This window comes from Rhinolophus ferrumequinum, chromosome 16, assembly GCF_004115265.2.
Source record: "Rhinolophus ferrumequinum isolate MPI-CBG mRhiFer1 chromosome 16, mRhiFer1_v1.p, whole genome shotgun sequence".
Taxonomy (NCBI): domain Eukaryota; kingdom Metazoa; phylum Chordata; class Mammalia; order Chiroptera; family Rhinolophidae; genus Rhinolophus; species Rhinolophus ferrumequinum.
The window spans coordinates 21,952,140-21,978,066 of record NC_046299.1 but is presented as its reverse complement, the minus strand read 5'-3'; the positions used below and the strand labels follow the sequence as shown (position 1 = coordinate 21,978,066).

At 42.2% G+C, this 25,927-nt stretch overlaps 1 protein-coding gene across 1 annotated transcript; it reads left to right on the top strand.

The window, feature by feature from the left end:
* The first annotated feature begins 7,545 nt into the window (after positions 1-7,545).
* On the top strand, positions 7,546-18,103 carry INA (internexin neuronal intermediate filament protein alpha). Its single transcript, XM_033129962.1, has 3 exons — positions 7,546-8,700; positions 15,754-15,878; positions 17,187-18,103. Exons 1-3 carry the CDS (start codon positions 7,636-7,638, stop codon positions 17,500-17,502), a joined length of 1,506 nt encoding a protein of 501 aa, XP_032985853.1. The 5' UTR covers positions 7,546-7,635; the 3' UTR covers positions 17,503-18,103.
* The last annotated feature ends 7,824 nt before the right edge of the window (positions 18,104-25,927 follow it).

The window sequence follows — 25,927 nt, the reverse complement described above, 5'->3', positions numbered from 1 at the left end:
TTATGAAAGTGTGAGGCTTCTCCTTTGCTGGTGTGCTCAGGTACACAGATTAAAGTGTAAAGCTCACCACTCTGCCATCAGAGGCCCCAGACTTCGAAGGAGCCTCTTTTCTACTTCATTCTGCTGTTCCCTCCCCAGCCCCTTTTGGGCCACCCACCCCTCCTCCGTGCTCTGGTGCTCTCTCTTCCTCTACTTCCCATGGAGACCAGCACTTAGGAAAAATAATTTTCTCATTCAAACTGGAGTCCCTTTGTTCCCCTTCTCAGAGCATATCTGTATTTAGGCAGTTCTCTTCCTAGGGTGAGAAAAGCTTGATCCGCATAAGTTTGCTGAGTTGAACCGAAGGATTTTTTTAGACATCGAGACATGTAGGTGCAGGAAATGCTGAGGGAGAGAGCGAGCCCTTCAAGCTCTTTGCATTTCCCACAGTCAGGCAGTTAATAATCCTGAAATATTTGCTGACTGGAATCCCTTCTCTGGGCATCAGCAAAAAGCAGAGGGTGGACCAAATGGTTTCTCAAATTCGATTCCATTCTGACATTTTGTGAAGTCTAAAAAGCAGAGGCAGCCACACCGGGAATGCTGGGGAGCTGTCCGAGGTACTGAGATGTGACTAAGCGGGCAAGCCTTCCTGTTTCTTTTAATCCTGGAGCTCTAGCAACTCCAATTCAGCCTAACCTTGGATTTAGGAGAGGTGAATAAAGAGATCATTCTGGGAAGCGAAAAGCATGGGAGAGAAAGAGAGAGAGAGAAGCACACAGATACACAGAGACTTCTGAATAGGCTTAAGCACAGCGAGACGGCTAAGATCGAAACACAGAAACTTTGCTTTGATTTTATTTTTTAAATAAGAACAGTGACCAAGAAACCCCAAATGCCTTCAGCTAAACTGTGGAACAAATAAAAGGAGGAAAAAGGCTGTGCAAAAAAAATGCAATACAAAATCATGTAAACACAAACTTGTGAGTGAAACTACCACATAGATTGATGTGTCGCTGTCAACTGAGCCATATCAAAGGACTCATAACTATTGCTATCTTCTATGTAGATAGAAACAGTTTTATTTTTATAAACAAAGGACAAGTCGGAGTATGACTTAGTATGATATCATGTTCCTTCATGTATCTTTGTTAAAAACATTCTCCTTTCTCCAGAAAGTTTGGGGCGTGATCCTCCCCACCTGCCTTAATGATACGCTCATGCAAGCATCTTTTCATGGAGGCGAAAAAAATATGGCTGAAAAAATAACTAATTAAAAAACCTGTCACATAATAGGGGTGTATCTCCTTCTGAGTACTTAGCATAAGAGGTGTGCAAATACATACTGCCTTATGGTGGTCCCTAAGATAGGACCTCAAATTAACCATAACTCTTCAACTAATCATAAGCTCTATGGGTAGGGACCATGTCTCATGTCTTCTCTCACACTAACTGACATAAACAGCACCAAACACACAGTAGGTGTTCAATAAATGTTGGTTGGATGATTAAGACAAAGAAGAGATGAAGGCTGGATTTCACTCAGGGAATGTATTTTCTTTTACTTTATTATTATTATTATTTTTAAATCATGGTGTTTTTAAAAGGGAAAAACTAGAAACAACACAAAGTCCAACAAGAGATTGTAATGAATCAAGATGAAATGAATTATGGGACATCCATACAACAAAACACTACACTAAATTGTAAAGCTAAGTAAATAGATCTATATTACTGATGTGGGGAAATGGCTACAATTTATGACGTGAAAAAAGAAAGTTGAAAAAAGTATATAAAATCCATATGATTCTATATTTACAAAATATTAAATTAAGGGGGTGGCCAGTTACCTCAGTTGGTTAGAGCATGGTGCTGGTAGCACCAAGGTTGCCGGTTCGATCCCCTCATGGGACACTATGAGCTGCACCCTCCTCAAAAAAATAAATACATAAAGTAAAAAATAAAAAATTAAATTACTCTGAGAAAGTGACACTTTTTTATCACTTCTAATTACATTCATCATTGTAATCCCAGCAGCTGGCATGTTTACTAGGTGAGTAGGTAACACCCAGAACTTGGAGCAGCACTTAAAATACTCCCAACAGAGTGTGAATTCTGACCTTATTCAATTACTCCAGAATAAGCAGGCTTTTCCTACCTCTGGGCAGGAGGTGAGAGGAGAGGACTTCACAACTAGACCAAGTTAGGAGAGTGTCAGATTGAAGGTCATTGGTTCGATTCCAGATTGGGAATACTTTCTTTTTTGCTTACTTACCTATTTGTCTTATCTATCTATATATTAATCAATTTTCCTAACTTTTTATTTTGCAAATTTTTAAACTTAGAGAAAAGTTGCAAGGCAAAGACGACAAACATCTGTATTCACTAACTGTTAAAATTTTGCCACATTTGCTTTATCTCCTCCCTCTATGTGTATGTATACTGTTTTTTCCAAAATATTTGAGAGTAAGTTATATAAATTATGACATTGCAACTCTAAATATTTCAGCATGTATCTACAAAGAACATTTGCATATATACAAGTATATATACATATTTTATAAAAATATGTATATATATTTTTAAAGAACTATTTCTTACTTTGAAATAGTTTAAAGCTCACAAGAAGTTGCAAGAACAGTACAGAAAGTTTCCAGGTACCATTCACCCAGCTTGGGCCCCAAGATAACATCTTACATAACCATAGCACATTATCAAAACCAGGAAGATGACATTGACACAACAAATTAATTCAACTATAGAGCTTATTTGACTTTGGATTTCACTAGGTTTCTCGGTTTGTCTATATCTCTCTAGTCTGTGAATTTTTATCACTTGTATAGATTTGAGTAACAGAACTATTCTATCAACACACACACACACACAAACTTCTCATGTTACTCATTTATAGACACATCATCTCCACAACCCTAACTCATCAACCATTGATATGTTCTCCATCACTATAATTGTGTCACTTCTAGAATGTTACACAAATGGAGTCACATAATATGTAACATTCTGAGATTAGCTTTTTTCATTCAGCATAATGCCCTTGCAATTCATCCCAGTTGTGAATTATTCATCAACAGTTGATTCTTTTTAATACTGAGTAGTATTCATTGGCTGGATTATCGTGATTTGTTTATTCATTTACTTGTTGAAGGACATTTGGGTTGTTTCCTGGTTTTCTCTATTGTAAAGAAAGCTGCTGTGAATATTCATGCACAGATTTTTGTGTAAACATGGGTTTTCATTTTCCTAGGCTAAATACTGAGGAGTGAGATTGCTGGGTCACACAGTGAATGTATGTTTAACATTTTAAGAAACTGCCAAAGTGTTTTCCAGAGTGGCTGTACCATTTTACAGTCCCACCACCAACAGATAAGAGTTCCAGATGCTCTGGATCCTTGCATACATTTGGTATTATCAGTATTTTGTTTCAGCCACTCTAGGAAGTATATAGAGCGTATCATTGTAGTTGTAACTTTTATTTCCCTAATGGCTAGTGATGTTGAACATATTCCCGTATGTTCATCTTTATATTCCCTTTGGGAAAATGTATGTTCAACTCCTTTGCCCATTTTCTAATTGGAATATTCATTTTCTTACTGCTGCAGTTTAGAATTCTTTGTATCTTATGGATGCAAATCCTTTTTTGGATATGCAATTTGCAAATACAGTCTCCCGGTATGTAGTTTGTCTTTTCATATTCTCAACAAGGTCTTTTGCAGAACAAAAGCTTTTTAAATTTTGATGAAGTCAAATTTATTGATTTCTTTTATGGATCGCACCTTTGGTGTCACACCAAAGACTTTTCCCAAGCGGTTGTACAGGAAATAATTTTTCACCTCACATGTGTTTAATACTGCAGTAGATGCTGAGAAAGATACATAGATGTAGAAGAGTTGTGATCAAGGAGGAAGCACACAAATAATGATAGCAGAAAATGGTAGGTAACTACGAGCCAGGTGAGTACTGCAACGGCTATGGGTAGGAGGACAAGAGTTCATGGGAGGGAAGGATCCCTTTACATTGGAAATAGCAGGGGAGGCTTCATGGAGGAAGCAACATTTGAACCTTAAGCATTTCAACAGTTGAAGTGGGGGCAGAGGAGGAAATTCCAGGAAGAAATAATTGCACAAGTGGAGGAACAGAGATGGGACAGAAAAGTCAAAATCAAGAAGTGGGCTGTGGTGGAGGAGCTAGAAGGAACTGATCAATTCACTTTTAGATAAAAGTATTTGAAGACCAGCAAGCATTCGTGAAGAGATGTCCAATACACAGTTGGATATGTGAGTTCAGAGTTGGAAATTGGAAAAAAAGGATTTGGGAATCATCAGCATAGGTCAGGTCTTGTGTTACATGCCCCACAGCAACTCTCCTCCAGAGCACTTGTCAAAATTGTAATTAACAATCAACTGTGTAATTAGTTGTTTAACCCCTGTCTCTCTTGCTAGAATGCCAGTCTCACAGAGGCAGAGTCCACATCTGCCTTATTCCTAGCACTTAGTCCAGGGCTTTACACTCAGTAAATATTTACTAAATGGATGAAATGAGAAGTTGATACTTCTAATAGCTACCATTATTGAGCACGCACCTGGCAGGCTGGCACTGTAATACCCAGATAATCTCATTTAAACTTCACAGAATCTCCTGAGAGGTATGTTAAGGGTTCTTAGACTTGAGTTCAATGAGTCTGGGATAAGGCCTCGGAATCTAATTTTAAGCTCCCAGGTATTTCCAATGAGCAGTCAGGTTGGAAACCACTCACATGGATAGTTTTACTGAAATTTTACAAATGAAGGAACTAAGGTTCAGCAAATAATAGTGATTTGTTCTAAGTCCCATGGCTAGGAAGAACCATTATGCAAAACTAGATCTCTTAGGGGGAGAACTTTATCACAAGTCTCCCTGCCTCTGGGAGACCCAATATCTGAAAAAGAGTTTATGAGGGAAGAGCAGAAAGCCAAAAACTGAGTCCTTGAAATCAAGGAGAGTGGTGAGCGATGCCAAATGCCACAGAGAATGAGATATGAGGGAGAACCTGGGAATGACATGTCAGTGTGTCTGACATTAGAGGAAGACGAAGACGGGGTAATCCCTCAGGAAACCTCGCCAGCTGGAAGAAGCTGTGGTTTGAGGCTCAGCCAAGATCATTGTTCGTAATACAGCTTTGTGCTAAAATTATTAAAGCCAAGCATCTTGGCCTGTGGTGTGGGATGCCAAAAAGGGAGGCGTAAGTCCCACAGCGGAATCTCAGGTGGGAATGTCAGATAAGCTGTTCAGAAAACGTAAACCGCAGCCCACTCTAGATTGTCCAGGGCCACTACCCCTTTGTCGACTCACTCACGCCTTTTGTCTCATTTTCTTCTGTTCTATGTGTGTTTTACCTTTGGAATACTGCTTCTGTTGGAGGATGGAACGAGAAAGAAAGGTGAAACTCCAACCGGGGCCTTTGGCTGATTTTTTTGTAGTCCTGAATAACATGGTTGAAATATGACTGGAATTATAGCCCAGAAGTAAGATCTAATTGTCTGTGGTTATTTCCACTTAGCCACACTGACCCTGGTACCGCAAACAATCAAGGTTGGCTGTATTCTCCCTAACAAGGGGCAGCCTGTGCAAGGACGTAGCAGCTTCCTTTAATCCTATCACTAAACCCAACTCATATCCTGTTGATGGTAGATGTGAAGCAGTGCTCCTTTGTTTGAAAGAAAACAATGACAGCAGTAACCCCTCACACCTTTACAGCTTGCAAAGCATTTTTACATGCTCATCTCCATCTTTCATGACCTTGGGGAGATAGGTGTTGTTATCCCCATATGCTTAGTAAGTGGCAGAAGCCAAGATTCAAACCCATCACCTCTGACTCTGGGTCCAATGTTCTTTCAATGACAACCAGCCTGTTACTTTGTTATTGGCCAAAATTCTTTTGAAACCCACTTAGCTTTATGCTGGCTGCATGGAAATTAATGTGTTTCGTAGCTCTAGGTAAAATTCCATGGTGAGGAAAGAATGTACATTTGTTTGCTTGTGACTTTATGCAGAGTGCTGCAGCTGAGCCTCGGTTTCTTATCTGTAACATGGGGGCCAGAGGGAAGAGTGGCCAGAGGGAAGTAAACCTATGCAGAAGTCCTGGCACAGGGCTAGCAGAGAGCGCGATTCAGCAGTGTGAGCTCTCTTTCATCCTTCACCTCACCAGGTCTTTCTGAACCCAAAGCACTCAGAATTGAGGCTCTCCAGCTCAGGTCTTGATCTGTGATAAGGAACCAGGAGGACAGGCTGTGGAAAGGTCTGACCATCTTCCATGACATCAAAGCCAAGAGATATGGTGCAAAGTCCTATAGGACTTCCCTTTTCTCTAGTGGGCTGTCTCAGGTTATATTCTGCCCCCTCCCAAAGCCCCCCCTCCATGAAGTTAAAACTTATTCTAGAACTATATCCTTGAGATTCCAAAATCAAGAAATGTCTTCAGTCTGGAATTTTGGAATCTAGTAAAGACGTTCTTCCTACTCTCTCTTTGGGCCGTAACCGAATCCTGAGAGGAATCATAAGCTTGAAGGGAGTGCCACATGCTGCAGACTCCACTCGAACTTCAGCTTTCCAGATCCCATTCTTTGATTGCCCCCAATGTATGGATGGTAAAGGAGGCCGGCTCAGTTACCAATACCCTTCCCCACTCCGGAGTTTGATCTATTTGCAGGGACCTCTTTTGTCCATAGGAAGTGGCTCGCTCAAACCAGATGAAGATTTACACAGACTGAAATCTCCAATGCTTACTGGGCCAGACAGGTAAAGGAAAGGAATTAATACGGTGGGTGTAATTCAACAGAGTGTGGTAGGGGCTGTGGTGAACCGGAGAGCACATTTATACAAATGGCAGGGGCACCTCAGCTCTGCCCATTGCGGACATCCAGCCTTCCTCCGCTTCTTTCCACTCTCTGCAACTCAGGCCCCGGTACTTTACCTACCCGCCCTCTTTTTCCGGGGCGTTGCAGGCTTTCCGCGCAGCCTCCCGACCCTGGCGGTCCCCGGAGCTGCAGAGGAAAAGCTGATGAGGTGCTGTCTGACGTAGACCCACTTTTCCCCTGGGAACTCTGAACGGGCTGAGGGGAGGGGACAAAGCCTCGTCCTGCGGGTCCCCACTCTAACTGGAAAAACAAGGCGTCACCCTGGGGAGCTCCGGGGTGGGGATGGGAATACAGAACACCTCCAAGAAAACCCTAACCTCCCAGTGGGTCAAAATGGACTAAAAAGACAGGGTCAAGAGACGAGACGGAGCCGGTGGTTTCCTGATGGCAAACCCCAGTCGTTTAGGCACCCCTCGGCTCAAGTCACTTCCAAACCGGACAATTCTTGGGGAGGGACACTGCAGACCGGGGACAGCTCCTACGCAAATGGCTCTGTCCCCGCGCCCGAGTCCGTCGCGCGCGCAGCTGCGGTAGTCACTGCGCTTCCCCGCCCCCGATCCTCGATGCGCCCCCTTTCCTCTCCCCGCCAGGCCTGGAGCAGGAGCTCCGCCCCCAATGCGCCGCCCCAGTCCCAGCGCCTTAAAACCCGGTGCACACCACCCCCCGGCGCCCCGCCTGGCGCACCTCTCCTCTCCTTTGTATCTCCTGCCGCCACTGCTCTCCCGGCCCCGGTCCCGGCACCATGAGCTTCGGCTCGGAGCACTACCTGTGCGGCCCCTCCTCCTACCGCAAGGTGTTCGGAGACGGCTCTCGCCTGTCCTCGCGCCTCTCCGTGGCGGGCGGCGCGGGCAGCTACCGCTCGCAGTCGCTGTCCCGCTGCAATGTGGCCTCCTCGGCCGCCTGCTCCTCCGCCTCGTCGCTCGGCCTGGGCCTGGCCTACCGCCGGCCTCCGGCGTCCGACGGGCTGGACCTGAGCCAGGCGGCGGCGCGCACCAACGAGTACAAGATCATCCGCACCAACGAGAAGGAGCAGCTTCAGGGCCTCAACGACCGCTTCGCCGTGTTCATCGAGAAGGTGCACCAGCTGGAGACGCAGAACCGCGCGCTCGAGGCCGAGCTGGCCGCGCTGCGGCAGCGCCACGCTGAGCCGTCGCGCGTGGGCGAGCTCTTCCAGCGGGAGCTGCGCGACCTGCGCGCGCAGCTGGAGGAGGCGAGCTCGGCTCGCGCGCAGGCCCTGCTGGAGCGCGACGGGCTGGCCGAGGAGGTGCAGCGGCTGCGGGCGCGCTGCGAGGAGGAGAGCCGCGGGCGCGAAGGCGCGGAGCGCGCCCTGAAAGCGCAGCAGCGCGACGTGGACGGCGCCACGCTCGCCCGCCTGGACCTGGAGAAGAAGGTGGAGTCGCTGCTGGACGAACTGGCCTTCGTGCGCCAGGTGCACGACGAGGAGGTGGCGGAGCTTCTGGCCACGCTGCAGGCGTCCTCCCAGGCTGCGGCCGAAGTGGACGTGGCCGTGGCCAAACCAGACCTGAGTTCAGCGCTAAGAGAGATCCGCGCCCAGTATGAGTCCCTGGCCGCCAAGAACCTGCAGTCAGCCGAGGAGTGGTACAAGTCCAAGTTTGCCAACCTGAACGAGCAGGCGGCGCGCAGCACCGAGGCCATCCGGGCCAGCCGCGAGGAGATTCACGAGTACCGGCGCCAGCTGCAGGCACGCACCATTGAGATTGAGGGCCTGCGTGGGGCCAATGAGTCCCTGGAGAGGCAGATCCTGGAGCTGGAGGAGCGACACAGTGCTGAAGTGGCTAGCTACCAGGTAAAGGCGGAAACGCTGCGTCGGGAGGGCCCCCAGACCCCTCCGCGCATACCTGCTCTTCCCGCCCCACCCCGCACAGGTGGGGCCCTAGGAACTGAGGGCAGGGGAAGGGTAGGGAGGGGAGAAAACGAGCCCCGACTGGAGGCGTTGGGAAACAAAAGCCCTGGAGTCTCTACTGATAATTTGGGGGGCCTGGACGCCCTATTTCCCTGCCCCTCACTTATATCTCTGTCCAAGCTCTTCTAACAAAGAAGCCCTCAGTTTCTTTTATTCAGAGTCTAAAAACCTAACTCATGCCTCCCTGTCAGCAAGTGGGAATAAACACACTGGCGATTTGAAGAACAGTCTCCCACCCAAAGTAGGAGTGAGTCCAACGAGAATGGGTTACACCCTCTCCATGGTTGGCGGTGCTGTCTGGCTTCTTTTGTTGACTTTAAACGACTTTCTGTACGCGCTGGAATTGATATTTATAAGGTATGGTCGGCCCTAGGATTGGGGAAAGGATGCTGGGCTGAACTGGGAAAGGTTCTACCCCATTTTCTTTACTTTTGTCCTCAAAGGAGTAGAACTCGGGAGCCAACAACCTGGGTGATTGGGCGAGCGTAACCGCCCTGCCCTTGCTCTACCCCCACCCCCAACACACACACACACAGACACGCACGCACACACACGCGCGCGCGCACACACACACACACACCCAGGTTCTCTTGTCGACTGATTGATGACATGTCTTCCTAAGGAAAGCTTTACACCGGTTAACAAACAAGAATGGTCGGGGCGCTGTCCCCGGTGCTGATCTCGAATTCTTCCCATCTCAGAAATGGCTCTCCCAGCTGATGTCCCAGTTATGACTCTCTAGGCAATTAACTGCTTTGATTTTGTTCTTCTGAAACACCAACACATCAGCCTTGGCTACCTGCAATCAAAGGTCACTTCGTGGGCAGCATCAATTTTCATTTTCATGGATGGCTTAGCACTTAACAAAAACCACTTAGTCTGCTCAGCAGCTGTGAGGTCCCACTTGAAAATACCCATTTTCTTAACGCTTTTTCAATCTAAATGCATGTGTTAAATCACCGAGATGGGTTCTATCTTTGTTATAGGCCAGTTATTTTTTTTCATCTTTGCCTATCCTCTAAGCTCCTATGTTTGGGTCTTTCCTCCTTTTTTCTCCAGACAAAGGCCACTGCATCTTCAGTTTTACTATACAGAACATTCTGGGTTTATGACCACAAGGGCACAGAGGCAGAAGAAAAGTGTAAAAAACAATCTAAATAGTAGTGGTTCAGGTTCAAGATAAAATAAAAGCTCCATTGGGTAGAATGCTAATAATCCAGAAACTTGCAATAATTAATTTTAGTCAAATCAAAATTTACAGTTGATGAAATTAATAGGGTTTCGGAAACATTAATAAAACACATACAAGAAAGGAATGAAACCTCAAAATTATGATTTTAGTCTGGAGATGAATTATTATTGGGGTGCAGGTATATGCTCTTCATTATAAGTGACTTTCTTTGATAAAGAAAGAAAGCTTGCTTGGACCATTTGTTTTGGTTAGTTTGGAATTATAGTACTAGTCAAATAAAAACTTCTAGTCTACTTCAAAATTTGTAACTTGAACTTTTCACTATGTGGCCTTGTCCCCTGTAAGTCCTGAATTTATCACATTTAGTTAATTGAGACTTCATGTTTTCTTCTAGAAGCCTTAAAGGATGACTAGGTGGTCTTCTGACGAGCTAGCCCAGTGTTTCTATAAAAAAAGATAACTTACCCACAACTGCCTCATGAATTGGGCTTTGCCTTGTCCTCTGTTTGTTTATTATAGCCCCTATGTTCTAAGAGGTAGTGACAATATTGTCTGACTTGTTTTGTCTGCATTAAAAGGCTTTTAGTGTTAGACAATAGTAGGGTCATTCAGACATAGTCTACAGGAAACAAACAAACAAAACAACAGAAACTGCAGCATGTCTGAAGCTCTGCAGTGCTGCCCCCATCAACTTAACCTTCAGTGCCTCAGTGGACCTGCTGGTGGAGTGGAAGAGATCAGACAACAGAGAACTATTTCCTACCCCTTGGGACCTAAGGCTGAGAAGGGGCTCATATCCTCACCTGCAAATCCTGAAGGCCTGAAGCCACAAGGGTATCTTCTAGCTGTTTTCTCTAACAGTCTCTACAATGCAATTCAGCCATTGTTTTCTTGCCCTCTCACCCTCCCCCACCCCTTTCTTGCAGTAACAGGAGGCTGTTCTCTTTTTTCTGCTTCAGGATTAGTGAGTGGTAGGCCCATTTTCCTTTGTATGCTTGCCACCCTCCAAGAGGCAGAGGAGGGCCCCATTAAAGTCACATTTTCTCTGCCCCAGAGAGCTGACAGCCTATTTGAGGAGAGAAAACTTATACTTTGAGAGGGTAAAGAATGTTTCAGTTGACATAGTAAGTACACAGTGGTGCATGAGAGGTCCAACTCAGGCAACAGGAGAAATTATGAAGAGCTAGGGCTTTTGTCTTCAAAAGCCAAATGCGGCCACCCTCTTTAGCTGAAGCCTTTTCTATTTCTATAACAGGGTGATTTGGGTTCCTGCATCACTGCTTCACCACTATTAGACACTATTAGACACTATATATATATAGACACTATTAGATGTCTAAGGATATTTTTGAAGGGTACTGGGGGCCCTGGCCCTGTACTAAGGTCAGTCTTAGAAAGCTAAAGCTTTCCTTGAAAGACCTTGCTGAACAATCAAGATCACCATTAGTTAATGCTCTCCAGGGAGAGGAGCCAAGTCTGCCCTCTTCTCTCCAGTATGAGATTGGAATACAGTCTAATTAAATAGCAGGAAGGCGCTGGTCCCTTGGAGATTGGGGGTGGCAGTGCCTGCATATAAATCTATAGCTTGATAGATCCATTTTTGAAATTAGAATTCAAGAAAAAAAGCAATATTTAGTCTTTAACTCTTCCATGTGCTTTTTGTTTTGTTTTGTCCTTGCCCCTCTCTACCTCACTGTATTACTGTCACCTAGGCCACCATAATTCCTTTACAAAAATAAATTGAAACTAGTGGTTCCTAAACCCAGTGTGACATACCAAGGTCACTTGAGGGCTTTAAAAAAGATTCTCAAGCCCACTCATGAAGATATGGACTCAGTAGTTTGCAGGTGTGGCCCAGGGATAAGCATTTTCAATAGAAACGCTGCATCCTGTTGTTCCTCAGATTGATTTTGGGGTGCACTGACCTAAACCACATTTCCCAAAGTAAACCAGCTCATGTAATGCAAGATTTTAAAGTATGGTAGGGGAACAAAAAGAAAACAAGTGTGGGGAGGAAACACAGGAAGGAGAATAAGGCAATGGGTGGGTCACATATGAAAATCTCTCCTCACCTAAGTTTATTATGCAGAGTAGTAACTAGGGATTGCTCCACTCGCTACTGTCACCTGGCTGAGCCCCCCTAAAAGTGCTGAAATCTACAGTACTGCAATGCTAGTTCTTTCTCTTGCTCCCAGCCTACGTCCTTCCAGCCCTGAGGAAGGCACTCAGCACCTGTTTTATCTACTCCAGGAGAGACCCCAGCTGGAGCTGGGAATGCCTGTCTCCCATTCCCTCAGGCTAAGCCAGCAGCAGCTGCGTGGTTGGGGGAGGGGCACACTGCAGCACTCTGCTCTGATTTCGAGCAGGAAGCCATCTTTGGCAGAGCTTTTGAAGGGCGAGGCAAGACAGCCTGGTGTGGGGGAACAAAGAGCGCAAACAAAGAGATTAGACGTTGAAGAGCAATGATCAGCAGTCAGCACAGTTCCTTCCGAAAGGAGCAAAGTGGTGCTTTTTGTCTATTCTGATCCATAAAACAGACGTGTGAAATGTGCATCATAAAAGTTCAAGGAAATCTCATTTATGTAGAACTCAGCTCCCCGACAACCTCTTATTCAGAAAACACAGCTGTGAAATAAAAATGGTTTTTAAAAAGGACCTAATTAACCTGCTGATGAGATAAAACATCTAAATCACATCTTAGAAAGTTGGCCCCTCTGATACCCAGCCTGTTGACTCTTACTTTACATGATTCTAAAGCACTTTGTTGTTTGGATTTCAAGTGTGCAGCCAGATAGAGAAGAAGGGGGACCACTGGAGTCAGTTCAAGAAGGAGCAGCAGCAAAGCAGTTCTTTCAGGACAAAGAAAACCAATGAATAGCGAACACGAATTGAAACACTGCTCTTTGGGGCCTTCTAGGGTAGAAATAAACAGCCTGATATATACCTCAGTTGACCTAAAACAAAAAAGACATCACAGAATTATAGAAAAAGAATTGATCATTATCATAACCCATGGTTGCTGAGAAATGTTGCATTATGTTTAATATCCCAATTTAGAGTGGTACAAGCCACGTCAGAAAGTTTTTTATTCAAAATTGTTATTTAAAAAAAAAACAACCCTAGGGCTTTAAGAGATATGTCTCTGACTAGCCAATATTAAGGTTTTATTATACATTACTTTCCTTAGTTATCCAAGAGGTTGTAGAGAGGGCTCATGATTAATTTGTCCATATGATTGAAAGGGCAGAGAATTACATGGTATGATATTAACAACAATAAAAATCGCTAACATTTATTGAGCAGTTCCTATGTGACAAGTGTTATTCTAATGCCTATTATCTAATTCAATAGAAAATGGAAGCATATAATAATGTGAGGTGCATTAAATTAGAATCCCAACTTGAGGATCTCAGAACACCTCAGTAAAGAATAAACATTGTAATTTTCCACATGCAGAAATGGAAGTATTGAAGAAACTAAAATATAGAAAACTTACTGAGGTATGTTAGATACTGTGGCAGGGCAAGAAATGGAACACAAAGATCCTGGTGAAATCCTTCCTCCTCTTTTCCTCATATATTTCTCCTCCTCCTTTGCACAATGAGAATACTTCCTCCTCTCTCCTTTTTCCCTTACCCTAACTCTTCTTCCCCTTACCACAGGAATATTAACTCTCTTAGCCCTGACGCATTACTAGCAGACTTGCTTATAGGTTACTTTAACCTCAAATAGTAACCATCAAGTGAAATTTCTTAGTAAACATACTTTTAAATCATGATCTCTTAACACCCTTTGGAATATTTCCATCATTGTCCAGTGTCATATGTATTTTCCGCACTGCTTATCACTCCTTGCTCTATACCCATCAGTTAATTGAGTCTCTCCTTTGCGGTATTCCTGTCAACATTTGTAGAACAGGTAGGTGGTATGAATTTTAATCATTTCTGCAGATTCTCTTGACTTGGAAGTTTGTACTCCTAGATGTATTAATCCTGCCTTTCACCATGGCTTTATCATCCCCACACAAGGGGAGTTACAAAGAGTAACTTACTTTCTTGAGTTTTCTGATATGTTTATCTGCATCACTATTTCATAAAAATAACTCTCAGTCACTATGCTCTTCATATTGACAAAGTTGCAACTGAATTATATGAGTTATTTGCTCACACTGTTTCTGGTCATAAGAAAAGAAGTCCTTATGTAGCATCATTCATTCGCTCAGCAATTATTCACTGAGCATGTACAGGGTGCCTTGTGCTAGGCTCTGGCTTCCAGGGGTGAACTAGACAGAAAGGGTCCCTGCTTCCATGTAAATTACATTCTAGAGCAGTAGTTCTCTAACAGGAGTGATTTGCCCCCAGGGGACGTTTGGCAGTCTCTGGAGACATTTTCGGTTGTCACAATTGGGAAGGAGGGTGTGTGCTACTGGCATCTAGTGGGTAGAGGTAAGGGATGCTGCTAAGTTCCTTAAAAGTCACAAGACAGCCCCTACAATGAAGCATTATCCAGCCCCAAATGTCAATAGTGCCAAGGTTGGAAAATGCTGTTACAGAGGAAGGTGACAAAATAAACTAGTAAACTAATAAATGAAGAAAAAAACAATTTCAGACAATGATAGGAGTTAAGAGCAGGGACACTTTCAAGTGGGTGCTTTTTTCTAATTTGTCCTCCCTCCCACTGGAGGTACCGTTTTCTAATTTGCACAATGTTCCTTCATGGACTGGCAGCTGCCCTGGCTTGAGGTAAAATGTGCGAGATCAGTGTAGAGAGGGAACTTAAATGGGGTGCCAAGAAGACTTGTCTGAGTGGAGGACATTTGAACCTAGTCTTGTATGACTTGGAGTTGGTTCGGCCATGTAAAGACCCACTCCCGAGCATTCCAAACGGAGGAAATAGCTGCTAGCCTAACGGGCCTGAGACAGCAACTTGGTAAGTTTAAGGAGCAAAAGAAGAAGGCCAGGGAAGCTGAAACACATCGAGTGGGGAGAATAGGCCATGCTGAGGAGTTTGGACTTTATTCCAAAGATATTGGAGGATTTTAAGCAGGTAAACAATAGGATCTGCTGTTTTTAAAAGATCCTTCTGGCTGCTCCAGAATCACAAATGTAAAGCTGTTTTTCTTCTGTGCTTGGGTTTGCACCTGAAAGAATTTGGAGCAAAACTGTTACATAAACCTAGTTTCTTTTGAAAATGTAATTTTAATCTGCCATGTGGATAAAAAATATTCCATGGAGTATTTCTGCTTCTTCCTTATCTGTCGCATAAAATGCTTTCAGTAAAGTGATTGAGTAGCAGATTTCCAGGAAACCACAAAAACGAATGGTGGCAGAGAAGACTTGCTGTCTTCTGTATGCTTTCTACAGTTGGAATTTTCTGAATCTAAGCTCCTAACCCGAGGCTTTGGGTTTTGGAAAGGACATGCAACAAGCGAGTTATTTAGCAGCAATACAACGAGCAAGGGAGGGACGGTAAGTAAGTAAATAAATAAACCTCCCTGGCGTTCAGTTGAGAACCATGTACCCTGTGGTAGAAGTTCCCAACCGTCACCATGCATCCAAATTTCCTGGGGACCTTTATGAAAAAATGCTCATGCTGGGACCCCAACCCAGAACCAATGAATTAATCTGGGATGGGGATAGGCCAGGGTGTCCTCATGTGTCGTCATTTGAGAATCCTTGCCTTGTGGAAATCACAGTGAATTTCAGCTGGTTTAGTCTAAATATGTCGGATGTGTCACTTTTCAGGATAGCATTGGGCAACTGGAGAATGATCTGAGGAACACCAAGAGTGAGATGGCACGCCACCTTCGGGAATACCAGGACTTGCTCAACGTTAAAATGGCTCTTGACATCGAGATAGCAGCTTACAGGTACTTCGAAGGGCATGTTCACCCAAGCAGATGCAGTCTCCTGGGGCAACACTACCCAAATTAGGGGTTCTGGGCTCTCTGCTTTCCGATGGGGGCGGGGGAATGAGGAGAGACATCACTGGCCCCTTCCAGGTGAGCCGACCTCTTTATCCCTCAACTTTACTACATCCCAGCTTCACCTTGCAAGGCCTGGAGTAGTCTATTTACGTCTGCTAGGATTTAAGGGGATCATATGAGTACAGAGGTTGAAATAAACCCATCAGACTCTAACTTTAAAACTAGAGTTTATACAACATAGAAACGCCTCATAGGTGAGGTGTCCCCCTGATTTCTATTCAAGGCGATGTTCAAGTGAACATTTACCTTAAAAAAAAAAGGTCATAACAGCAGCTACTATTTTTTGACTGACTCCCACAAGCCAGGCACTCTATTAGAGCCTGCACATAAATGATCAGGTCATGTTATTCCCATTTTGCAGATGAGGAAACTTGAACCACCGACTGTGTTAAGTTGCTCATAGTCACAGTGCTGGTAAATGGAAGAGCTCCGATTCAACCACAGATCTGTCTGAGCATTTTTTTTTCTTTTTTCTTTACACTGTGTATGCTACAGCAAAACAAAGCTCTAAGAGTATTTGATAGTGTCTTGAGTTTCTGATTTTCAAGAAAGGATGATAAAAACTATTAGTTACAAGAAAGAAGGTATTGGGGCGACTCTTTTCTGATGCCTTTTAGGCCAGGCTGAGAAGAAGTCTGGGATCTGAAACATGTTCATTCACTGGCCTTTGTTATTGCTGGTTTCATTCCCTTTGTACTCCTATACACTGGAAAGGTATAGATCTCAAGTTCAGGCTGAATTATGCAGTTCTTTCCTCCTCTGTGGACTTCTCACTTCCTTATTCCTATTGCACTGAGGGTGTCAATTAGCAAAGTTACTTTTCCCCAGAGTTTTGTAGACTCTTAAGTGCCAAAAATGGGTGTGATGAGGCCAAACGGAATTGTAGGTTTTTCCTTTAATATATTTGTGAATAGGATAGGTTTTCCTTTGACAGTGCTGTAAACACAGATGGTGCTAAAATTGAATATGTGAGTGTTTGTTGTGTACGAGAGTGCATGCATGCACGCATTATGCTGCTGGATAAATCCAAGTCTTTGAGCCTTGGAATTCCATATCTGTTGGTCTCAATCTCATGAGTGAACTGAAAAGTCTTATAGAATCTTTCTAAAATGAATAGGAGCTGCAGGGTTAAGTTCTTTTTAAGGAGTTGCAAGTTGGCTTCCTGAGAGTTTTTCTCTGTTCAATTTACAGGAAACTGCTAGAAGGCGAAGAGACACGTTTTAGTACCAGTGGATCGACTATTTCAGGGCTGCATCCACTTTCCAACCCCGGTTATCTGCTCCCACCCAGAATCCTCAGTTCTACAACCTCCAAAGTCTCAGCCACTGGGCTGTCTCTTAAGAAAGAGGAGGAGGAAGATGAGGAAGAGGCTTCTAAGGTGGCCTCTAAGAAAACCTCCCAGATAGGGGAAAGTTTTGAAGAAATATTAGAGGAGACAGTAACATCTACTAAGAAAACCGAGAAAACAAATATAGAAGAAAGCACCATTTCAAGCCAAAAAATATAATTCTGTTGCTTAAAAAAAGTTAATGCTTAAGAGGGGATAATATGCATTTGACTTGTTCAACAGCCTATTCCTAAACCAAAACACCTGTCACCACCATACAATGTCTTCAAGTCTTCAGTCTCAAAGTTAGCATTGAATACTTACTTTCTCTAATAAGAAATCCACCCCTTAGATTGGAGGGAACTGCAGTCCTAGAGCCATCACAGAGGAGTTGTCTAAGGACACAGCTTTCTCACCGAAGGCTCAGGCTTTACAGCGATAGATGATTCCAGTACAGAGGAAGTACAACGGTGCTAAATCTGTGATCATCAGTCGCTGTGAATTGAAATTAAAACCTCTATTCACTCACTATAACCAGCCATTACCCAGCTATATAATCTCACTCTAGATACCTAAAATATAAAATCACTGCCAAAGATAAACCCAGGGTCCACCACCGACACTACTCTGATAAAACTGTTCCACAAATGTTTGTTTAATGGACACTTTTCCTCCCAACCCCCTCAATTCCACAGATCCTTTTCTTCCATTCTGGGGAAAAAAATAAATAAATAAAGGCTAGTCTAGTATTCTTCCCTTTTAAACATGTTTAGGCTCTTCTCAAAAGAGCTTACCCCCTTTAGCTCTATTTGCTTGATGGGTAAAATTAAATGCATGTTGACCATTTCTATGATTTGTGTAATGACTTCACCCTGCCCATTTCATATCCTTCCAATGCTGTAGGTTAAAAAAAATGGCAGTGATAAGTTTTAAGGGTTGCCCCAAGAAATAAAGTAATGAAAAGAGTCCCTAGATTTTAGGCTTTCAGCTTATCAAATCCATTTAATTAGGAAAAAAATCCTACTCAATTAACAATATAGCTTTTCACCTTAATGTTAGAAACACAGTAATAGTTACCCCAAGCCGTGATTAAGCTGACCTTAGATTTAGTAGTATAAGCTAGAAGAGGTGAGTATTTGTATGAATGGAAAAAGTGAAGGTCTCATTTATCTGTGTCAGTTCATTTGTGGTGATATAGAATTAGCTATTTCATGCCCTCATCCTTAGACAGAACCCACATGTCCCCTTCGCACTAGTCTAGGTCCTAAAGTGGCCTTGTTTTCACTCTCCTATGCCTTTTAAGAGTGCTAAGTGTAGAATATGTTATCACCAGGATGCAATGCTACTGCCCCAAAGCAAAATAAGTCACTTCTGGTCAATCAGCACCACCAGCAAATATAAAAAAGAAATATTTCTCTTTTCTAAAAGAGTCTTGCCCAACAGTTTTCCCATTGCTGCATGGTTGGTGGGGTCTCCCTTCCCTGCTGGAGAGGAAAAGACACAAACCAGAGAAAGAGCACACATGCTTCTTACTCACATGCGAAGAAGTAGATTCTGGAGCGTCAACTTTTCATCTGCCCAACTGTGGAGCAGATGCATTGCCCGGTCTTCCACGTTTGCCAGTTTTGATGCAGGATTCTCTGCCAGCAGTCACTTCCACCAGAGCTAAAGAGTTGCCATATCTCTGTCACACTTCTCCATTAATAGCTCTATGGTAATAGGGATGTGATGCTTTTACTGAACTTTCTTATCCTAGCACATGCTTCCATAGTTCAAGGAACTTGAAATACTTTTCTTCCTTTCTCTCACTCCATCCCTGTCTTTACTCCCCACACTTACTCTAAAACATTAGTAAAATAAGAATTAAAAGTCATATGAATTCTACCAACGTAACTTGTGTTCTGTGGTTTCTGCTGCTCAACGGAGAGAAGTGCCACTTTGGTTCAGTGAGACAGCTGCATCCTAAATAATCCAGAAATTGTATGTTCTCTGTTCCATGCATCCACATTTAGCTTTTTTTTCTTTTTCTCCCTGACAAAGCCTTGAGGCTATAGTCTGCATTTGTTTCAGACTGTCTGGTCTGAAACACATAATACACTAAGTGAATAGTTCATGGTAAGGAGTGGGGAAATCAAATCAATCAAATGATGAAAAGACAATGCATTCGGTGCCTCGGTAATGATTTAACCAGCTCAACTAGGTGAACTTTTCTGAGAATGAACTGGTAGGAGGCACAGGATAAAAAGTCCTTCAAAACAAGAATCTTTTCCTTCCTTGAAAATGCGGTTATATTCCTGCAGAACCCAGATATTTAGGTAGAACATAGGCAACAGTAATAGAATTTTCCTCTACTGTAATGATTCTTAACCTTTTTTTTTTATTATTATTATAGCCCACTTGGAAAAAGCTATACATCCTATCCCAGAAAAATATACATACTATATTTCCCCAGAAATAAGACCTAGCTGGACAATCAGTTCTAATGCATCTTTTAGAGCAAAAATTAATAAAAAATAATATAGTAATATAAGACCGGATATAATATAACATAATATAATAAATACCCGGTCTTATATTACTATATATTATATTATACCTGGTCTTACATTAATTTTTGCTCCAAAAGATGCATTAGAGCTGATGGTCCAGCTAGGTCTTATTTTCGAGAAACAGGGTATACAAAACTTTGTACAGCTCAAGAGGCTTGTGACTCCTCTTGGACTATCTACTTCTGGTGTCCAGAAGCCCATGGATGCCAAGTTTAGATTCCTTAATGCCATGCCAGGTTCCGGGATGGAGACTGCTAATGAGATAATATGGATGCAACTCATAGCTGGTGCTGGTGGTTGAAGCTGGAGCTTACTGAAGCCTGAACAATACTGTCATTCTCAGTCCATCTGGCTAAGGGCACTTGTAAGCCACTCAAAGATACATTAATGGTACTACTGGTGAAAAGAGTTCTGTCGTGCACTAACAATGAGGGTTTTACAGTAATCAAAACATCTTTTCAGGCCTATTAAGGAACAATAGTCTCATCAATACATGGGTTTGCAATATGGACATTGGCTGCTGCTTCTAAGACAGGATTCAGTTAATGAATCCTTCTCTGTGCCAAACCAGAGTCTTACTACATTTATATAATCTCTGGCTCTGACTAATTTGTATCTCCTATTTTGCATGAGTTGCCAGTAATTGTCATAAGCTCATTTATAAGACATTAAAAGCATCTTATAGAGTTGATAAATTATTAAATCAGAATAATTACACTAACAGGGAAACATGGTATTCAGAATCATAAGGCAGGGAGGAAAAAGGAAGGGAAGCAAGCAACATCAACTGTTACCACAGAAAAGGACAACACAGTGAGTCTGTGGGATTGTCGGGAAGCCTGTCTGCAAAGCACAGTAATGAGATCCAACATGACTTTTAGAGTCATTAGACAATGCATCCCGAGACTTATTAATTTATAAGCTTTAATTACAGCTATAATTTATTCAGTACTATGTACCAGACACTGCACTAGGTGGTGACCATGGCATTATCTCATTTAAACCTCACAATCACTCTGTAAGTAGTATTTGTACAGCCGTTTTACAAATGAAGGAATAGAGCCTAGAATGACAAGGTTAAGACCCTTGTCTGATGTCACACAGGAAGTAACAGCTGGAATTTGTACCTTGGTCTTCTGGCTCTGTAGTGCTTGCTTTTCTTCCCTATGTTGCCTCTCTACATAAAAGAAAGTCCCCTCACTTGAAGGAACAGAAATCTTTCTTTTTATCTTCTTTTTCACCCTTCCTCACCAGGTTTCACTGCCCCAGAAACCCTTGGCAACACGAAGTTTTATAGGCAAACGGCTAAACATTTTGCAGATTCCTGAGCCTACAGCCTTCCTGCATTGTAGTGAAGTGGTGGCAGCTCAAAACTGGGCTCTGGGCCCATCCAACTATGAGTCACCTCTGCTTCTGCTAAAACTTAAATAGAATTAAGTGCTATTTACCTATTTATTTTTTTTAAAAAAGTTTTAAAAAATAATTTTGCAAAGGAATTCTAAAGCTCAAGTATCAAAGGGACTGGAAATGAAGGAATATTATAGAACAGACAATTCCTCAAGAGGTAATAAATCCAGGATACTTAGAATTCATTTTATTGTACTGGCTAAAGAGGGGGCAAGACTTGAGCAATTATCTGGAAACTAGAGTCCAAATTTTAGATCCAGAGATAATGCAAATCACATGTAGTCCAGGAGATAAACTTCTAGAACTTATCTGTGAATAGAAGCAAGGAGCCCAGGACCACCATTCATGGCTCTAAAGGCAAACATGAAACAGTTTTTTAAATGCATTTAAAACTCCACTGGAACAGAAAGCACATGGGTAGTTGCCAGGGCCGGAGTGGGGGGTACAGGGAAATTACGATTAAAGGGATAAGGCGATGGAAATGTTTGGAACTAGATAGAGGTGGTGGTTGCACAACATTGTGAATAGACTAAATGTCACTGAATTGTTCACTTTAAAATGACTAATATTATGTCACGTAAATTTAACCTCAATTTAAAAAAGTCCTCTGATAGAGAATTTATGGCACTCAGAAAAATATAATTACGAAGTCTACTATACCTTCTGCTCCAGCTGAGACCATTATGCACAGCCACCTGGGTCAATCCCAGTTAGAAGGAATCCCATTAGGACAACATAAGCCAGATCTAATAAGAGTATTGATTTCAAAACAGCCCGGAGAAAAAGCCCGAAATCTCCGTGAGTGTAAATGAAAGGCAGAATACATAGCTAGAATGTTGCTTGCTCATAAACACCCATCACCGATTTCCAACTAATATTATTCTTACTATTATATAATCAGAGATCTCCAAGGATTGGAAGAACATCTAAATCATAAGAATGGATTTTTTTCCTTAGGAACAAATAAATTGGTGTACCTGAAAGCATAGTAATTTAAAATGGAAATAACTGAGGGGGCTCTTTGTAGGATCTTAAAATAGAGCTCATATGTGAAATTGTATTTTCCTTTATGGAACATACATTACTGGTTTGCTGCCAGTAATGGATGTACAAATTTAATGTACAGGTTAGACTGGTATCATTACGTCTTTTACTATTTTCAGATATTGCACATGGATGTGCAAATGGGTGAGCGCTCTTGAATGCAGTCAAACAAAGGACTGTATTTATTACATTACCACGTTCCACTGCACACCCTTAAAGCATAAAAAGAATGGTTACTGTGAATTTCAAAGGGCTTCTCTCCTCTTCTATCGATCTCCTAGAAGATGATTAGATTGCCCTCATGTTTTATGCTGATAAGTATTTCACAAGCTTACTAGGTGGGGGTGGAGACGAGCTAGCTAAAATGTACAAATTCTTTTTTTACAATTCCTTGAAACACACACACACACACACACACACAACCAGCACTGTAATACAACAGAGTGAGTCACACTGAAGACATTTAAAGGTTTATGTTTTTATAGTGCTTCAGTAGTTCTGAATAAAACAAAATAAAGAAATCTCAGGCTACAAAAAAAAAGAAGACTGATCTTGGAGGGGTCTCCAGGCTCACTTCCTCATTGATTAATCACTATAGATCACCACATGGCTACTCATGTCTCATGATGAGGCAAGTGCTGTCTGTTCTGTGTAAGTCTGAGACATTTCCTTCTAACTCTATCACATGCTCTTAAAGGTTATAGAATGCTCACACAGTGTAACCCAAATAATTAGAATAAGGTCTGAAATTTGGGAATACAATTAGTAGCAGTCAATTGCTGATTATTGCACAGCGTAAAAAAGCATTTTTCCTTAGAAATGCTTATTAAAACAAATTTAATTCACTAAGGTTCATCTGCTATGCCATAAGTATAAATAAATAAGAGGTGTAACTTTGATCTCCCATGATTTCCTGGCATAAGGATTCATACACGACATACAGAATTCCTGATGCCCCTTAGGGCTAGACAATCTTTCATTTTTATCTTTAGCCAGGATTGAGCTCAACAAAAGGAACTCCTCTCTGGCAACTGAAACTGTCCATGGACTAACCCAATCTGCAAAGTAGAAACAGCAGAGCCAAGATTAGAATTAGGGTGAAAGCAGAATCTAGGTCCAACTTCAGAGCCTGTACCCCCACCATTCTCCTGGTTACTCATAGGAAGTGAAGAAAGTAAACATTGTAAGAAAGAAAGGAAAAAATAAATTGTTAAACATCGATCTTTTAATATTAATGGACCCCCTTCATCAGAAAGGAACTAACTCAGTGAAGTAAGCTAAGAAATGACTGCATAGGGACCATATTTGAGCTTGATAAAAGACTCTATGCCAGCCACTGTTCTGAGTACTTTACATATTCATTAATTCTCATAATAAGCCTTTGAATTAGGTACCATTGTCCCCATTTACAGGTAAGAAAAACTAAAGCTCAGAGAAGTTACATAACATGCCCAAGAGCACATAACTTGCAGGTAGCAAAGCTGGGAGTCAAAGCTATGCAGTATGGCTTCACAATTCACGTCCTCAACCACTCTGCAATACTGCCTCTATTTCTTTTGGGGGAAAATTCCATTCCTGGCAAACTTTGTCTTCTCCGTCTTTTAATTTAAAATATGATTTGACCAGCTTTTCTCTTGGGAAAATGTTTTCTTAGAAACATTACAAGAAAAAAATCTTTTCTCATTTAAATGAAAATAGTATCCTACAAAGAACCCTTATAAAACCACAGACACCATCAGAACAAAATCAAAATGCAGTAAAGATCAAACCATAATAGCCATTTTATGTAAGTAACTACTTGGCAAGCTTTCAGGAGTCAATGTGGTGTTGCATTCATGAGTGGACTATTAATCGCTAGAGGTAATAAAACGTAGATGTCATCAGCCCAGTTTTAAAGAGAGGCCAATAATCAAACTCATGTACACAACAACATATTGAGAAAGGATAAAAATGAGGACCTACTCTTTGCTCATGGTCTGCCGGAGAAAACGAAGATGAACATTCAGAATCAGCATCTGCTCGAATCTTCTCTATTACCAGGAGTTTCCAAGATGACAAAATACACCATAGAAGTTGCATTAGAACTTTAAAGGGGACAAAAAAATTTTTTTAAATCAGTCACTCATCTGATAAGCAATTATGACCTGGTGATCCTACAAGAATATTCATCTAGGATTGAATCACAGAGTATATATTAGGTTGGTGCAAAAGTAATTGCAGTTTAAAGGGTTAAAATAATTGCAAAAACCACAATTACTTTTGCACCAACCAAATAGTTTAGGCAAGCTGAATAGGACAAATAAATGGGTCAGAGGCGTTACTTCCAAGAATTCAAAGTCATAGTAGAAGAGTGTGAGTGTGAGTGTGTGCAAGGCCTGTGTTAGCTAGGAAGAATGGTCAGAGAGTAGGTAAGAATGTACCTGACTCAGGAGGGGAGGGCAATGCGGTGGAAACGGGGATGCTCAGTGAAGCCCAAGCTCAGAGGAAATGGCTTGGGCCTACACTAGAGAAAAGGTTGAGATGGTGCTTCAGGGAGGAACCTGCCACGCACTCGTTTTGCCATACTACAACTGCCACTAACTATCCCTGAGGATCTTTGCTTAGTATCACCTCTGAGAGGGCTTAGGCAAAAACAGAGGCCTGCAAGCGGTGCCAAGCAAATCTCTTTAGCCATTCAAGTCAGGCTCTGGAATCTGCATCTCTTACACTCTTAATAGTGCAGATTTGGGGATTTAGTTTTGTTTCTGCTTATGGTCCTAGTAAAAATTCCTTTTGAAAAAACTGAACTTATCCCGACTAAACTAAATGCATGCTGCTGGTGACGGCAACAAGACTAACCCAAGGCAACAAGATTGGCCATTTGTTGGTTCTTGCTTGTGCTTTTCCTTCATCTAAGTCTTTGATCCTCTTGTTATTTAAAGACAGCTACCAAGTGTTTCCTCCTCACCCCTAAGTTTTCACTTCTCCAAGTGAATCAGAAGCAATCTTTGTGTTTTGTTTGTTTGTTTGTTTTGGTTTTTGGGTCTCTCCTACTGTTTCTTATGCCACTGTTCTCCCATCTGTCAGTATCTTTGAAGTACGCTCCCCAGAACTGGACACAAGATGCACTGGAGGTTAGAAGTATTAATTCCCTAGATCTGAAACTGTATTTCTGTTCATATAGCTGAAGATCACATTGATTTGGGGTTACAGATATGTAAACCAATCAATCACTTAAGTTTACTGCCTGGTAGTAACAACAGGCCAAATAGATGTAACCAGATATAACTTAGTTCTTTGATATTCTTGGAGGTCAAGTTCAGGAGGGAGGGGGAAAGAAGGGTAGTTCTTTGTAGCTCTTATTTACTAGTATCTGCCTTTACAATTCTGAGATATGTGTAACCCAAAGGCTGTGAATTCCTTGAAGGAACGCCCCTTTAATTTTAATCTTGTCCATACAATGTCTAATAAATGGTAAATTCTTGTCTTCCTTATCGCATGTTTGTAAAATAATTACATTTAATGTTCTACTTAAAAATGAGTTATCTTTCCATGTTACAGTAACAGAGCCCTTGGAATGTTGTCTTTGTACGCCTGAGACCTTGGGCCACACCAGTTCATGCCAA